General features: G+C 47.0%; 1 protein-coding gene across 1 annotated transcript in view; it reads left to right on the forward strand.

Annotated features, from left to right (window-relative positions):
* Nucleotides 1-3,783: 3,783 nt before the first annotated feature.
* The window catches only part of NUP54 (nucleoporin 54), a 64,836-nt gene continuing 52,873 nt past the window's right edge, over nt 3,784-15,746 (forward strand). The window contains exons 1-2 of the mRNA XM_069743396.1: nt 3,784-3,966; nt 7,631-7,732. Of these exons, the coding sequence (XP_069599497.1) occupies nt 3,921-3,966; nt 7,631-7,732 (148 nt within the window). The 5' untranslated portion in view covers nt 3,784-3,920. The remainder of the gene's footprint in view (nt 3,967-7,630; nt 7,733-15,746) is intronic.

A 15,746-nucleotide genomic window follows, 5' to 3' on the forward strand; every position in this document is an offset into this window, starting at 1 on the left:
ATATAGCACCATTAATTCCATGGTGCTGTACATGAGAAAGGGGTTACATACAGGGTTATAGATATCGTTTACAGTAAACAGGTTTACAGTGACAGACTGGTACAGAGGGGAGAGGACCCTGTCCTTGCGGACTTACATTCTATGGGATAGAGGGGAAGAGACAGAAGATAAGGGTGAGGCGGCGGGTCTGGCGGCGGTGAGGCGGCAGTGTTGGCTTGGTTATTGTAGGCTGTAGGCTTTCCTGAAGAGATGGGTTTTCAGGTTCCGTCTGAAGGATCCGAGGGTGGTGGATAATCGGACGTGTTGAGGCATGGAATTCCAGAGGATGGGGGATATTCAGGAGAAATCTTGGAGGCGGTTGTGTGAGAAATGAATAAGTGTGGAGGAGAGTAGGAGGTCTTGGGAGGATCGAAGATTACATGAGGGAAGATATTATATTATATATATATATATTAGTTCAGAGATATAGGGAGGGGACAGGTTGTGAATGGCTTTGTAGATCAGTGTTTGAACTGGATTCGTTGGGGAATTGGGAGCCAGTGGAGGGATTTGCAGAGGGGAGAAGCAGGGGAGTAGCGAGGAGAGAGGTGGAATAGCCGGGCAGCAGAGTTGAGGACAGACTGGAGTGGTGCAAGAGAGTTAGCTGGGAGGCCACAGAGGAGGGTGTTGCAGTAATCGAGGTGGGAGATGATGAGAGCATGCACAAGAGTTTTGGTAGATTGTGGGCTGAGGAAGGAACGGATTTTGGCAATATTTTTGAGTTTGAGGCGACATGAGGTGGCAAGAGCTTGGACGTGAGGTTTGAAGGACAGGGCAGAGTCGAGAGTTACCCCGAGGCAGCGGATTTCAGGTGCGGGAGAGAGCGTGATGCCGTTTACCATAATAGATAGATCAGGTAGCGGGGATACGTGAGGTGGGGGAAAGATGATGAATTTGGTTTTGTCTACATTGAGTTTAAGGAAGCGAGAGGTGAAGGAGGATATGGCTGACAGACACTTCGGGATTCTGGACAGCAGGGAGGTGACATCTGGGCCAGAGAGGTAGATCTGAGTGTCGTCTGCATACAGGTGGTACTGGAAGCCATGGGACTTTATGAGTTGTCCTAGGCCAAGGGTATAGATGGAAAAAAGTAGGGGCCCTAGGACAGAGCCTTGAGGGACTCCAACAGAGAGAGGGCGGGATGAGGAGGTAGTGTGGGAGTGGGAAACGCTAAATGTGCGGTTGGATAGGTATGAGACAATCCAGGATAGGGTAAGGTCTTTGATGAAGAGAAGAGAGAATCTGTAGCAGTAGGCAGTGATTGACTGTGTCGAAAGCAGAGGACAGGTCAAAAAGGAGGAGGATGGAGAACTGTCTGTTAGCTTTGGCTGTAAGTCATTAGTAATTTTTGTCAGGGCAGTTTCGGTGGAGTGGTGGGGGCGGAAGCCAGATTGGAGGTTGTCAAGAAGAGAGTTAGATGAGAGGTGGGGGAAAGTTGAGCATGGACATGCTGCTCAAGGAGTTTTGAAGCAAACGGGAGCAGTGATATGGGGCGATAGCTGGGCATAGCAGTTGGGTCAAGGTTAGATTTTTGAGGATGGGTGTGATGGTGGCATGTTTGAAAGCAGAGGGGAAGGTACCAGAAGAGAGCGATAGGTTGAAGAGATGGGTTAGAGCTGGAATGAGCGTGTTGGTGAGGTTGGGGAGCAGGTGGGAAGGGATGGGGTCAAGTGCACAGGTGGTGAGGTGTGATTTGGAAAAGAGGCGAGTAAGCTCTCCTTCAGTGATGTTGGAGAGGGAGGTTATTAGGGAAGGGCAGAGGTCTGGTATATGGAGTGGTTGGGGTGGTGGACAAGTAAAGGTTTGCCTTGTTTGGTCGACCTTGTTTTTGAAGTAGGTGGCAAAGTCCTCGGAAGAGATGAAGGGAGTTGGAGGTGGCAGTGGTGGGCGGAGGAGAGAGTTAAATGTGCTGAACAGTTGTTTTGGGTTGTAGGATAGTGAAGATACAAGGTTAGTGAAATAGGTCTGTTTAGCAGAGGTGAAGTCAAGTGTAGCTTGTTTGAAAGCAGTGAAGTCGTCTGGCAGGCGTGTTTTCTTCCAACGCCGCTCCGTGACCCTGGATGCTTGTCAAAGTTTTTTTGTGAGATTGTTATGCCAGGGTTGCCTATTGGTTCGTCGCACTCTGCCATGCATGAGAGGGGCGACTGAGTCTATGGCTGATGTGAGGGAGAAGTTATAGAAAGCGGTGGCGCTGTCCTTGTCGTGGAGTGAAGATATGGAGGACAGGGGTAAGAGAGAGCCTGAGAGTCTGTGAATGTCTAGGTTTGCAAGGTTTCTGCGAGGATGTGTAATGGCTGGACCTGGGGGGGAGGTGAGGAGGACAAGGATGAGAAGGTGAGTAGATGGTGGTCAGATAGGGGGAAGGGAGAGGTTGTGAGATTAGATAAGGAACAGAGTAGGGTGAAGATGAGGTCTGGTGTATGTCCGTCTGTGTGGGTAGCTGTGGAGGACCACTGAGTGAGTCCAAAGGATGAAGTAAGGGCCAGTAGTTTGCAGGCTGCTGGCTGGTGGGTGTCAGTAGGGATATTAAAGTCACCCATGATGATGGTGGGGATATCGGCAGAGAGAAAGTAAAGGAGCCAGGTGGAGAATTGGTCTAGATAAGCCCCCAATGTATCCTGAAAGATGAGAAAGAGGTTAGATTATACTCACCTGGGCGGTCCGGTACGATGGGCGTCACGGTCCGGCGCCTCCCATCTTCTTACGATGGCGTCCTCTTCTTGTCTTCACGCTGCGGCACCGGCGCAGGCGTACTTTGTCTTCCCTGTTGAGGGCAAAGTACTGCAGTGTGCAGGCGCCGGGAAAGGTCAGAGAGGCCCAGCACCTGCGCACTGCACTGCAGTACTTTGCTCTGCCCTCAACAGGGAAGACAAAGTACGCCTGCGCCGGTGCCGCAGCGTGACGACCAGAAGAGAACGTCATCGTAAGAAGATGGGCGGCCCCGGACCGGACCGCAGCGGGACCACCCCGGGTGAGTATAATCTAACCTCTCTTTCTCATCTTTCAGGATACATCGGGGGCTTATCTACAGCATTACAGAATGCTGTAGATAAGCCCCTGATGCCGGCGGGCTTAGCTCATCTTCCATTTTGGGGTGACAGATTCCCTTTAATATCAGATTGGTGGGCACAAGCACCGATCCGCTGTCATTACACCTTACTGCAGACAGTTGTAAACAGCGCCATCCTCTGTACAGTGGCCATTTTCGGGTACTGTTACTGAGCTTCTTTTCCCCTCAGTAGGAGCTCAGTCTGATGCAGCACCGGTCCACAACCATCAAATCCATTCTCACTGTAGTATACGCACTAGAGAATCATGGGAAACAGATTGCTCACCTCGTCACATAACCATTGGAGCTACAGTGGTGACCTGCCATATTGGTTGTCACCCAGATGCCATCAAAAAAACAAAAATAACACAATAACTTGTATTTAAAAAACGTACATTGCATGACACTAAGGCGTTAATTGCTATATTATATAGAGCCATAACATTAGAACACCAACACATCCACTGTTAGAGCTCCCTAACCCAACAATGACGGGAGTTGTCAATTCCCTTTGCCCACTTCAAAGATGGCGGAAGTGTAGTGACGTTTAAAGAAAACGTTATGTTGTCATCTGCTTTGCATAACCTTTGTGCGCAGGCGCAATAACTAGCCAATCATGCAGTGTGATGCGCATCGTACGGGCACTGGCAATTCCCTTTGCCCATTTCCAAGATGGCTGAATTGTGGTGACGTTTAATGAGAACGTAGGTCACGTTCCCTGCGAGAGCATGCGCGCGCAATGCCTCATCAACGTCCTGGTGCTGTGTGAAGCGCGTTTTTCACTATCTCGCCGCTTATTGACTGCTAACCGGTTGTGTGGCCCACTAATAACATGGCGTTTAGCTTCGGAAGTGCGACGGGGGCCACAGCCACCCAGGGTAAGGAAGTGCTAGTACTGTTAGTGGCGGAAAAACACGAGGTGTGATCGTTAGGGCCTTGCGTTAGCACGGAAGAGCTGGGCAGCCATGAAGGCCAATGTGCTGTGTTTAGGGTGCCATAGTGCCTGCTAACCTACATGTCTGCCAGAAGGCATGGCACCAGTGCTCGCTCCCTGCACATTTTACATAGGACTGCAGGTTACATTTCATTAATCATCCTCAACATCCAGTGACAAAGTGTAGATGTAAATCAAGGAAGGAAATGAGAGATGTTCAGGTTTCCATCACGTGGATGAAAGATTCTGTTCACCGACTGCAAAGAATTGGACCGCGGTAAAGATGGCGCAGAACCTCCCCTGCCTGGTATCCTGCCCTGCTATGGGGCTGTGCGGAGGTTCCTGCCAGGTATCCTGCCCTGCTATGGGGCTGTGCGGAGGTTCCTGCCTGGTGTCCTGCCCTGCTATGGGGCTGTGCGGAGGTCCCTGCCAGGTATCCTGCCCTGCTATGGGGCTGTGCGGAGGTTCCTGCCTGGTCTCCTGCCCTGCTATGGGGCTGTGCGGAGGTTCTTGCCTGGTATCCTGCCCTGCTATGGGGCTGTGCGGAGGTTCTTGCCTGGTATCCTGCCCTGCTATGGGGCTGTGCGGAGGTTCCTGCCTGGTCTCCTGCCCTGCTATGGGGCTGTGCGGAGGTCCCTGCCTGGTCTCCTGCCCTGCTATGGGGCTGTGCGGAGGTTCCTGCCTGGTCTCCTGCCCTGCTATGGGGCTGTGCGGAGGTTCTTGCCTGGTCTCCTGCCCTGCTATGGGGCTGTGCGGAGGTTCCTGCCTGGTCTCCTGCCCTGCTATGGGGCTGTGCGGAGGTCCCTGCCTGGTCTCCTGCCCTGCTATGGGGCTGTGCGGAGGTTCTTGCCTGGTCTCCTGCCCTGCTATGGGGCTGTGCGGAGGTTCCTGCCTGGTCTCCTGCCCTGCTATGGGGCTGTGCGGAGGTTCTTGCCTGGTATCCTGCCCTGCTATGGGGCTGTGCGGAGGTTCTTGCTTGGTATCCTGCCCTGCTATGGGGCTGTGCGGAGGTTCCTGCCAGGTATCCTGCCCTGCTATGGGGCTGTGCGGAGGTTCCTGCCTGGTATCCTGCCCTGCTATAGGGCTGTGCGGAGGTTCCTGCCAGGTATCCTGCCCTGCTATGGGGCTGTGCGGAGGTTCCTGCCTGGTATCCTGCCCTGCTATAGGGCTGTGCGGAGGTTCCTGCCTGGTCTCCTGCCCTGCTATGGGGCTGTGCGGAGGTTCCTGCCTGGTATCCTGCCCTGCTATAGGGCTGTGCGGAGGTTCCTGCCAGGTATCCTGCCCTGCTATGGGGCTGTGCGGAGGTTCCTGCCTGGTATCCTGCCCTGCTATAGGGCTGTGCGGAGGTTCCTGCCAGGTATCCTGCCCTGCTATGGGGCTGTGCGGAGGTTCCTGCCAGGTATCCTGCCCTGCTATGGGGCTGTGCGGAGGTTCCTGCCAGGTATCCTGCCCTGCTATGGGGCTGTGCGGAGGTTCCTGCCAGGTATCCTGCCCTGCTATGGGGCTGTGCGGAGGTTCCTGCCAGGTATCCTGCCCTGCTATGGGGCTGTGCGGAGGTTCCTGCCAGGTATCCTGCCCTGCTATGGGGCTGTGCGGAGGTTCCTGCCTGGTATCCTGCCCTGCTATGGGGCTTTGCGGAGGTTCCTGCCAGGTATCCTGCCCTGCTATGGGGCTGTGCGGAGGTCCCTGCCTGGTCCGCACACAGCTGAGGTTTGTGTCACTATGTTCTGCTCTACCTGTGTGTGACATAGATTGCTGCGCTGAGGGTTTACTGTCCTGACCATCGCCCAGTCCTAGCCCTATTAGTCACAGATTTCTGTTTGCCATGGTTGGGTTAGATCTCATCCGATGTGCTGCTGTAATGCGGGATGCCATCCACCCTGCGTGTGTACACCTCCCCTCAGATCCATGGGGTATCGGGCATAGCCACAACCTTGCGTCCGGCCTATGCAGATAAAACGGGATGATAGGGTTTATGCTTTTGGGTGAGAGCATGGCAAACATAAGGGCCGTGCAAACACCTCCCAGGTGAAACACACATGCCAGTGGGTGTTCGTCTATACCACTGATCAGCAGCGAGACACCTGAACGTTACATACATTTCCGATTACCGCTAGATTTAGAATCCTGAGCTTGCTTGGCAGTGTTCTGCTTTTCTATAGAGGTCAGTGGAGAGTAGTGTCTGACAGCTGACACAAGAGAATATGGAGCCCCCGTCTGAGATGGATGTGGGTCCCACCGCTGTGACTCATTTCTATCACTCACATGCAATGTACCATGGTAGTGGGCCGCTGAACAGTCACTTGCTTATTCACGGTTTCTCCAGATCGGCCAACCATGTATGTGTATTTCAATGGAGGAACACCTCTGGAGGCTGCTTATATCTACAGGGGGCACAATGTTGCCTGTTTGTTTAGATGCTGCAGTCACAGCTGATGGCAGCATCTAAGGGATTAATTGACCCAGAATTCTAGTTAGTACTGATTCTGGCTGTTGCAGCAGGGTCCAGGGTGAGATGCAGCTGACACCCATTGGATTTGGAGAAAGCTCTGCTTCTGAGCCTGCTCTCTGGCACCAAAATGTAAGATGGCACCAAGGGTTTAAATAGAAGTTTTCCTTAGAGATAGGAGGCTCATCTCTGGCCATGGTCTCTATAAATACTCCATTAGGCTACGTTCACATTTGCGCCTTTGGGCGCAGCGTCGTTGACGCATACCGACGCATGCGTCATGCTCCCCTATCTTCAAGGGGGTGCATGGACATGCGCCGGTATGCATTGTACTGCATTTTACAACGCATGTGTCATATAGACGCACAGACAGGGCGCAGAGGACGCTACTTGTAGCGTTTTTCCTGCACCGAAATTCCTGCTCTGTGCTTTCTTATGACAACGCATGCGTTGCAAAACGCAGCGTTGTGCACATGCGTTGTTGGTTGCGTCGCCGAAGCTGCGCCCAACAATGCAAATGTGAACGTAGCCTTAGTAAGAAACCTGTCCAACAAGGAGCAGCACAGCAGTCGCCTCTCCTGGTTCCCAAAAACTGCTCGCATTTCTTAGTAAAGTTGCTCTCCATACTGACCAGTTCATGTTGCCTGTGGTTTTGTTATATACTGAAAGGGCAGGGGATAGAACCATAAGGCTGTGTGCACACGTTCAGGATTTCTTGCAGAAAATTCCTGAGAATTCCGGACATTTTCTGCAAGAAATCCGCAAGAAAACCGCATGCGTTTTTGCCGCGGTTTTGACGTGTTTTTGCCGCGGTTTTTTCCGGACACTTCCCAATGCATTTTGGAGTGGGAAATCCGCAAAAAAAACCGGAAAACTAATGAACATGCTGCGTTTTTTGCCGCGATGCGTTTTTTTCGCGGAAAAAACGCATCATGTGCACAAAACATGCGGAATTCATTCTAAATGATGGGATGCTTATTGTATGCGGTTTTTTTTGCGGTTTTATAGCGTTTTTATCGGAAAAAAACGTGAAAAAACCGCAACGTGTGCACACAGCCTTAAGCTATTTGACTATCGATTGAGTTTTTCCCCTTATTGTTTTGTGATATGTTTTACTTTACTGTATCTTTGACTGACACTACACCAATATATCCAATAGGTACCACCGGTTTCTCCCTGGGAAACTTTACTCCAAAAACCACTGCATCGGGTTTTGGCTTTGGCACCACGACTACTACAGCATCATCCACAGGATTTGGCGGTAATAAGTGTTTTATGAATATCGTGAATATCAAGCTGCTCATCAGAATTACTCACTTGATAGGGTTCAAGAACAGTAAAAAAAAATCACATTGCAAAAAAGTATTCTGTTTTTATATGATTTTCAGTAGCAATTAGCATTTCCTAGAATGTGCTGTGTTGTATGAAAATCTTGTCCTCTATGTAGCCATTAATATCTGCAATACTTAATAGTTTTTCCTTGCATTTACAGAGGGGAAAATAAGTATTTGATATGCTGACGAATTTGTAAGTTTTCCCACCTACAAAGAATGGAGAGGTCTGTCATTTCTATCGTAGGTACACTTCACCTGTGAGAGACAAAATGTTTAAAAAAAAAAAAATCCAGAAAATCACATTACATGATTTTTAAATAATTAATTTGCATTTTATTGTATGAAATAAATATTTGATACAGTAGAAAAGCAGAACTTAATATTTGATACAGAAACCTTTGTTTGCAATTACAGAGGTCAGACGTTTCCTGTAGTTCTTGACCATGTTTGCACACAGTGCAGCAGGAATTTTGGCCCACTTCTCCATACAGATCTTCTCCAGATCTTTCAGGTTTTGAGGCTGTCACTGGGCAACAATGAGTTTCAGCTCCCTCCTAAGATTTTCTATTGGATTAAGGTCTGTAGACTGGCTAGGCCACTCCAGGACCTTGAAATGCTTCTTATGGAGCCACTCCTTAGTTACCCTGGCTGTGTGTTTCAGGTCATTGTGATGCTGGAAAGTCAGCCACGACCCATCTTCAATGCTCTTACTGAGGGAAGGAGGTTGTTGTCCAAAATCTCGCAACACATGACCCCATCCATCCTCCTTGCAATACGGTGCTGTTGTCCTGTCCCCTTTGCAGAAAAACACTACCAAATTATGATTTTTCCCCTACCATGCATCACAGTTGGGCCGGTGTTCGTGGGGTTATATTCATCCTTCATACGCGGCGAGTGGAGGTGATACCAAAAAGTTCTACTTTGGTCTCATCTGACCACATGACTTTCTCCCGTGCCTCGTCTGGATCATCCAGATGGTCATTGACAAATTTCAAACAGGCCTGGACATGTGCTGGCATGAGCAGGGGGACCTTGCGTTACGTTCAGGGTTTTGATCCATGATGGTGTAGTGTGTTACTAACAGTAATGTTTGAGACTGTGGTCCCAGTTATCTTCAGGTCATTGAATGGGTCCTTCCGTGTAGTTTTGGGTTGATTCCTGACTTTTCTCAAAATCATCCTTTCCCCATTAGGCGAGATCTGTCATGGAGCCTCAGACTGAGGAAGATTGACAGTTATCTTGTGTTTCTTCCATTTTTTTTTTTTTATAATTGTGCCAACAGTTTTTACTTTCTCACCAAGCTGCTTGCCTATTGTCCTGTAGCACATCCCAGCCTTGTGCAGGTCTACGATTTTAACCCTCGTGTCCTTAGATAGCTCTTTTAGGGTATGTGCACACGATGCGGAAAACGCTGCGGGTCCGCAGCAGTTTTCCATGAGTTTACATTGCAATGTAAACCTATGGGAAACAAAAAACGCTGTGCAGATGCTGCGGAAAAAAAACGCGCGGAAACGCAGCAGATTACATTCCGCAGCATGTCACTTCTTCGGATTCCGCAGCTGTTTTACAGCTGCTCCTATAGAAATCCACAGAAAAATCGCAGTAAATCCGCGATAAATCTGCAGCAAAAACGCAGCGTTATTTATGAAATCCGCAGCGGAAAAATCCTCAGTGGACCATTATACGTGTGCACATAGCCTTAGTCTTGGCCATGGTGGGAGAGGTTGGAGTGTGATTGTGTGTGTGTGGACAGGTGTCTATTATACAGGTAACGAGTTCAAACAGGTGCAATTAATACAGCTAATGAGTGCAGAGTAGGAAGGCTTGTTAAAGAAAAACTAAGGCTATGTGTACACTATGCGGATTTAGTGCGGATCCGCAGCGGATTTTTCCGCGCAGAAACGCTGCAGATCCGCACTGTGATTTACAGTACAATGTAAATCAATGTGAAAAAAAAAAGCTGTGCACATGATGTGGAAAAATCCGCTCGGAAACGCTGCGGATTTAAAAGAAGTGCATGTCACTTCTTTTGTGCAGATCTGCAGCGTTTCTGCACCCTTCCATTATAGAAATCCGCAGTGGTAAAAACCGCAGAAAACCTGCATCAATTCTGCATAAAAACCTCATAAAATCCGCGGCAAATCTGCACCTGCGGATTTTGTGCAGAAAATTCTGCACCCTATTCTGCAACGTGTGCACATAGCCTTAGGGTATGTTTCCACGTTAAGGATTCCCTCAGTATTTGCTGCGGATTGGATGCTGCGTACAGCCGCAGCGTCCAATCCGCAATGTCCAGATGTTACAGCATAGTGGAGGGGATTTTATGAAATCCCATCTCCACTATGCGTGCGAACACGCATCCGGCTTCTCTGCATAACCGGACATGCGGCGCATCTTTCCAGACTGCAGCATGACTATTTATCTTGTGGAGATGCTCTGTCTATGGATACGATGCAGTGATTCTGCCTGTGTTCAATGAACACATCTGGAATCACTGCGCGTGCAACAGGGGGCGGTGCTTTGGGTGGAGCGGGGTATCGGGATTACGCCCTGTGGAAATATACCCTAATAGGTCTGTAAGAGCCAGAATTCTTGCTGGTTGGTAGGTGATCAAATACTTATTTTGCTTAATAAAATGCAATATAACTATTAAAAAATCATATGATGTGATTTTCTGTTTATTTTTTAGATTTTGTCTTTCACAGTTGAAGTATACCTACGATAAAAATGACAGACCTCTCCATGCTTTGCATAATCGTCAGTGTATCAAATTCTTATTTTCCCCACTGTATATACTAAAACAGCTGGAACTATTTAACCTCTTAACCAAATTGCGATTTTCCATTTTTGCTTTTTCGTTTTTTTTCGACCCATTTTTCCCAGAGCTATAACTTTTTTTTTTTTTTTTCTATCAGTATGGGCCTATGAGGGCTTGTTTTTTGCGGGACGAGTTCACTTATGTCACCATATTTCAAGACCCGTAGTGTCTTCATTTTTTGGGATCTGGGGCTGGGTGATGGCTGGTATCTCCTTTTTTGTTGCCACCCAAACAATAAAATGAGGAAGCTATTTATCCCGCCCTGTGAACAGCAAAAAAGGGAAAAAAAACCACATCCCACAACTGTTTTTGGACCTATAACGTCACAAAAATGGGGAAAAAAGCGATCATTCACAAAAATGGGAAGAAGGCGATCAGTCACATGTATCCCAAAATGATACCAATCAAAGCTAAATTCCGTCCCGCATAAAACAAGTCTTCATAATCCCCCATCAAGAAAAAAGAGCCTTTTTAAAATGATATATGTATGAGGAGTAAAGCAAAAAAAATCAATCATTGAAATCACTGCATTCATAACAAACCAAACTATAACTTTATCGTTTTGTTTATCCTGCCTGGTGAATGGCGGGACGAACTGTGATAAAAGCTAATCAAAATAGCAAAATGTTCTCCAAGATGATACCAATTAAATAAGTATATACTGTAGATATCTAATGAAACTTAACTAATAAAAACATATTAATGAAAATTAAAAAGCTCATACTTTTTTAAATACATAATGCGCTGCTTGCTGAAGTTTTCATGAGATCAGTTTTATCTGCTGCAGATTTAACTGTTCTCTGAATGCTGAGCTCTGTGTTACTCCACCCCCATCATTGACTGGAAGCTTTGTGTACACTGTGCATAGGCAGAAAACTGCTAATCAGTAGTGGGGGTTCATTCATTCATAAAAAACAAGTGTGTAGGATATCTGTCATGATCTATTTAATACAGTGATCCAAGTTTGAGTCTGTACTCAGAGTGGAATAGACTTTCTATTGAGCCCATTCACCATCTCTGTGCATGTTCTTCCATCGTCTGAGTAGCTATGTGAGCACTATGTTGAGGTCTCTGGTGCCGGACCATCAGCTATGTGCTGGACATGCTAGTTGGTACCTGTAGACCAGGAGTCTCAAACTCAGCTGGGTATATGGTCCATATGTAGAAAAAAATTGAATTTGGGGGGCCACATTCTTTGAAGGACAAAGTGACATTTATTTTGATACCATTTTTTTTTCTATCCCCTTTTGATCATTTTTTTGGAACTTTTTTGGCGCGCTTATTTTAAAAAATGGCATTTATTGTATGAGTTAAGGTACAGTTTTATAGCTTGGGTCGTTATGGATGTGGCGATAACAAAAGTGCACTTTTTTGTTTACTTTAGTTTATATATAAAACAGCATTTTTAGTAGCAAAATATTTTTTATATTTATTTGTCTTGCAGTTAGTACCATATATTCTGCCGAACATCTTGTAGTTATGCCCCATCCTGGTCTCCTTCTTGTAATAATCTCACCATCCAGACCTATTTCTTGTAGTAATCTCACCATCTAGACCTCCTTCTTGTAGTAATACCTCATCCTGCTCCTTATCTTGTAACATCCCATCCTGGTCCCCCTTTCTTATAGCACTGCCCCATCCTGGTCCCCCTTTCTTATAGCACTGCCCCATCCTGGTCCCCCTTTCTTATAGCACTGCCCCATCCTGCTCCCCCTTTCTTATAGCACTGCCCCATCCTGCTCCCCCTTTCTTATAGCACTGCCCCATCCTGCTCCCCCTTTCTTATAGCACTACCCCATCCTGCTCCCCCTTTCTTATAGCACTGCCCCATCCTGCTCCCCCTTTCTTATAGCACTGCCCCATCCTGCTCCCCCTTTCTTATAGCACTGCCCCATCCTGCTCCCCCTTTCTTATAGCACTGCCCCATCCTGCTCCCCCTTTCTTATAGCACTGCCCATTCCTGCTCCCCCTTTCTTATAGCACTGCCCCATCCTGCTCCCCCTTTCTTATAGCACTGCCCCATCCTGCTCCCCCTTTCTTATAGCACTGCCCCATCCTGCTCCCCCTTTCTTATAGCACTGCCCCATCCTGCTCCCCCTTTCTTATAGCACTGCCCCATCCTGCTCCCCCTTTCTTATAGCACTGCCCCATCCTGCTCCCCCTTTCTTATAGCAATGCCTCGTGTTGCCGTAAAGCCCCATCCTGGTCCTCGTGTTGCAGCCCACAGGCACTGTAGACCCCCTGACGATCGTGGCCTGTCCAGGGCTGCTGCTGATAGCGCTTTGTCAGTTGAATATGTCCTTGTACGCACATTGAATTGAAATGTATTCCTTCTCAGAGACAAGTTGTCTGCACAGCAATACCAATGTAATACCAATGTCAGCCGGTAGCCAATCAGAGGCCAGCAGTTGACATAGGTGTACCAGCGCATGGCAGTGACGTCGTTGAGAATGAGCAAAGATTTAAATGAATGAAATACTAGTTATGCCAGTTCCTTCCAAAAAAAAACAATCTCTCAATCAGCTCCACTCCTCCTGCCTCCAGATTGTACTAAATTTTCTATGTGACAGGTTCACTTTAAGAGTTCTTTCACATTGCGTTCCAGCACCCATCTAGTGGCTCTGTCAAGGCTTACGACAAAACCCCCTGCAAAGCCAGATTCGCACATGTTGGAATAATGCCTATTATTGAATATAGTGATACAACTACTACGTCTGAGTGTCCGCCTCCAGTAGGCGTCTAATGCCTAAGATGATGCACGTGCTGTGCTCCCTACTGGCACTATTAGTCTATGGCTCCATCGGTGCCTACATCTGAATCCCGTTTTGATGGGGTTCAGAAATAAGCCCCAATGGTGCCACCGAACCTGTGCCGGAATGCAATGTGTACGCACCTTTGGGTCCGCATCTCCGTGTGTTTGTCCACATAGCGGACAAGTGCAGGAGATGCCTACTATTTATATACTTCTAGTTTGGTCCATAAATCTGGCCAGTCATTGATGCGTCCATGTGCCAGGTGTGTGTACTCTGTGGTGCACGCGTCCATATAATACACCCATATCCAATACTACTGGGAGGGAATAGAGATGTAACCTTTCTATGACCGATGCAGGGTAAATGTAGATTTACATGGCTACCAGATGACTGGCCTTGGACCTGTCAGATTGAGAGCAAAGAGAATGTCGGACCCTGTTAGCAGAGACTGGATTGCCATGTAATGGTAAGTTTATGTATGGTACTGTTGTTTGGTTCCTTGCCCTGACTGCTCCTTTTATAGTTGGAATCTTGAGCTATTTTATGAACAGTAACCGATAGTCATGGCCAAAAGCGTTGGCCCCTATTCACTTTCGTCCATGACTATCACATGTGGTAAGACTGGTAGTCATGGATCGTAACTCCTTAATTCTATCCTTCATGTAACAATTTGATTGTGCTGCACATGTCACTCTTTCACTCATCTGTATATTTTATTTCTCTTCTCCTTTTCTAAACTTGTTTTTAATTCCTGCCACCTTTTCTTCATGCTTCCCACTCGTCAGGATTTGGAGGGCTTGAGTCAGCGACCTCCAACACCACTGGGTTTAACTTTGGTGGGTTCGGACTAGCTGCTAACCCTACATTAAACTTTAACATTGGGAATTTCAGTGTGTCCTCTGTTCCAGCGCCACCCTTCAATTTTGGTAACACCCTGGCAAGTGCAGGTAGAGAAAACCGAATGTATGTGATGTCTGTCATGATCTATCCAATGCAGTGATCCAAGAACTAGCAGGAAGTAACCTATGAAACAGGTTTTAGTTGTGATAGTTTCAATGATTAGTGTGGGCATGTGCGTCATGCCTAGCATTTATGTGTCTTACACGTGCAGGACAAATGGCAAAAAAACAATTGCAATCGTAGCATAAAGGAAAAGTGGTGGAGGTGCCCACATTGGTCGTTAAAGAAAAAAAAAATATATATATATATATATATCAGAATTATAATTTTACCTAGTCTTACAAATTTTTCACTGTGACTGATAGTTTAATTTAGTTTTTTATTTGTATGACTGTTCACATTAACCTGCCAATATAACATTCAGGTTTCACTGCTTTTCGTCTCAGTATTCACTTGTCAAAGTGAATAACCAAGCAGTTCTTGGGGCATGTCAGTTATTTGTCGTGTTTTTTTCTTAACCATTGATTTTGAGGGTAAGACTGTGCCATACAGAACTGCATGTGAAAACTTCAATGACAAGACCACAATGTGTTTTCCTACAGAATCAGGTAGAGACATGACTTCATTTTCACGCACCGTACCGCACATGAAAAAGTTCAAAATAAATGCTGTGTCAAAAGAAATGACACAGTAAAAACCATTTGCGTGTTCATATGCTCAGTCTTCTGAGCTTCCTTTAATCGCTTCAGATGTCCAAAGACGCAAAGCGGGTGTAAGAAGTGTCACGACCAAAGACATTACTAATGATGGCAAAGCCTATTTGTCCTGGAAAACTCACCGGGTACACACACCTTCCCTGTGCCGTGGTGGCAGGGGAAGCATGGTTATGGCTGTGTGCACACGTAGCAGATTTTTTGCGTTTTTTTTTTTCGCGTTTTACATCCCATCATTTAGAATGCACTCTGTAATTTTTGAAAAAAAACGCATCGCGGTAAAAAACCGCAGCATGTTCATTAATTTTGCGGATTTTTTTGCGGATTTCCCACTATATTATTGCATTGGGAACCTCCGGAAAAATCTGCAAAAAAAAAACGCAGCAAAAGCGTGCAAAAAAACGCATGCGGATTTCTTGCAGAAAATGTCCGGTTTTGCTGAGGAACTTTCTGCAAGAAATCCTGGACGTGTGCACATAGCCTAAGACTTCCAAACTTCCCACCTCACTCTTGTGGCCACTTTGGAAACAGGAGGAATTTAAAGGGGTTGTTGACCTTGGGGTCAATTTATTTTTAATAGATGCATGTATTTGGGGCTAAAAATCATTTTTTCAATTGGGTTTGATTAAAATTGTTGCATAGTTTTCATTCTATAGCTGCTGTTGTACTATCCATTGCTGGTTGCAGAATGATTTAACTGAGAATTCATCTATGAGCTCATTCTGACAGCCATACGGGAGATTAGGCCTCATTCGGA

The sequence above is a fragment of the Ranitomeya imitator genome, chromosome 1 (assembly GCF_032444005.1).
Source record: "Ranitomeya imitator isolate aRanImi1 chromosome 1, aRanImi1.pri, whole genome shotgun sequence".
NCBI classification, from domain to species: Eukaryota; Metazoa; Chordata; class Amphibia; order Anura; family Dendrobatidae; genus Ranitomeya; species Ranitomeya imitator.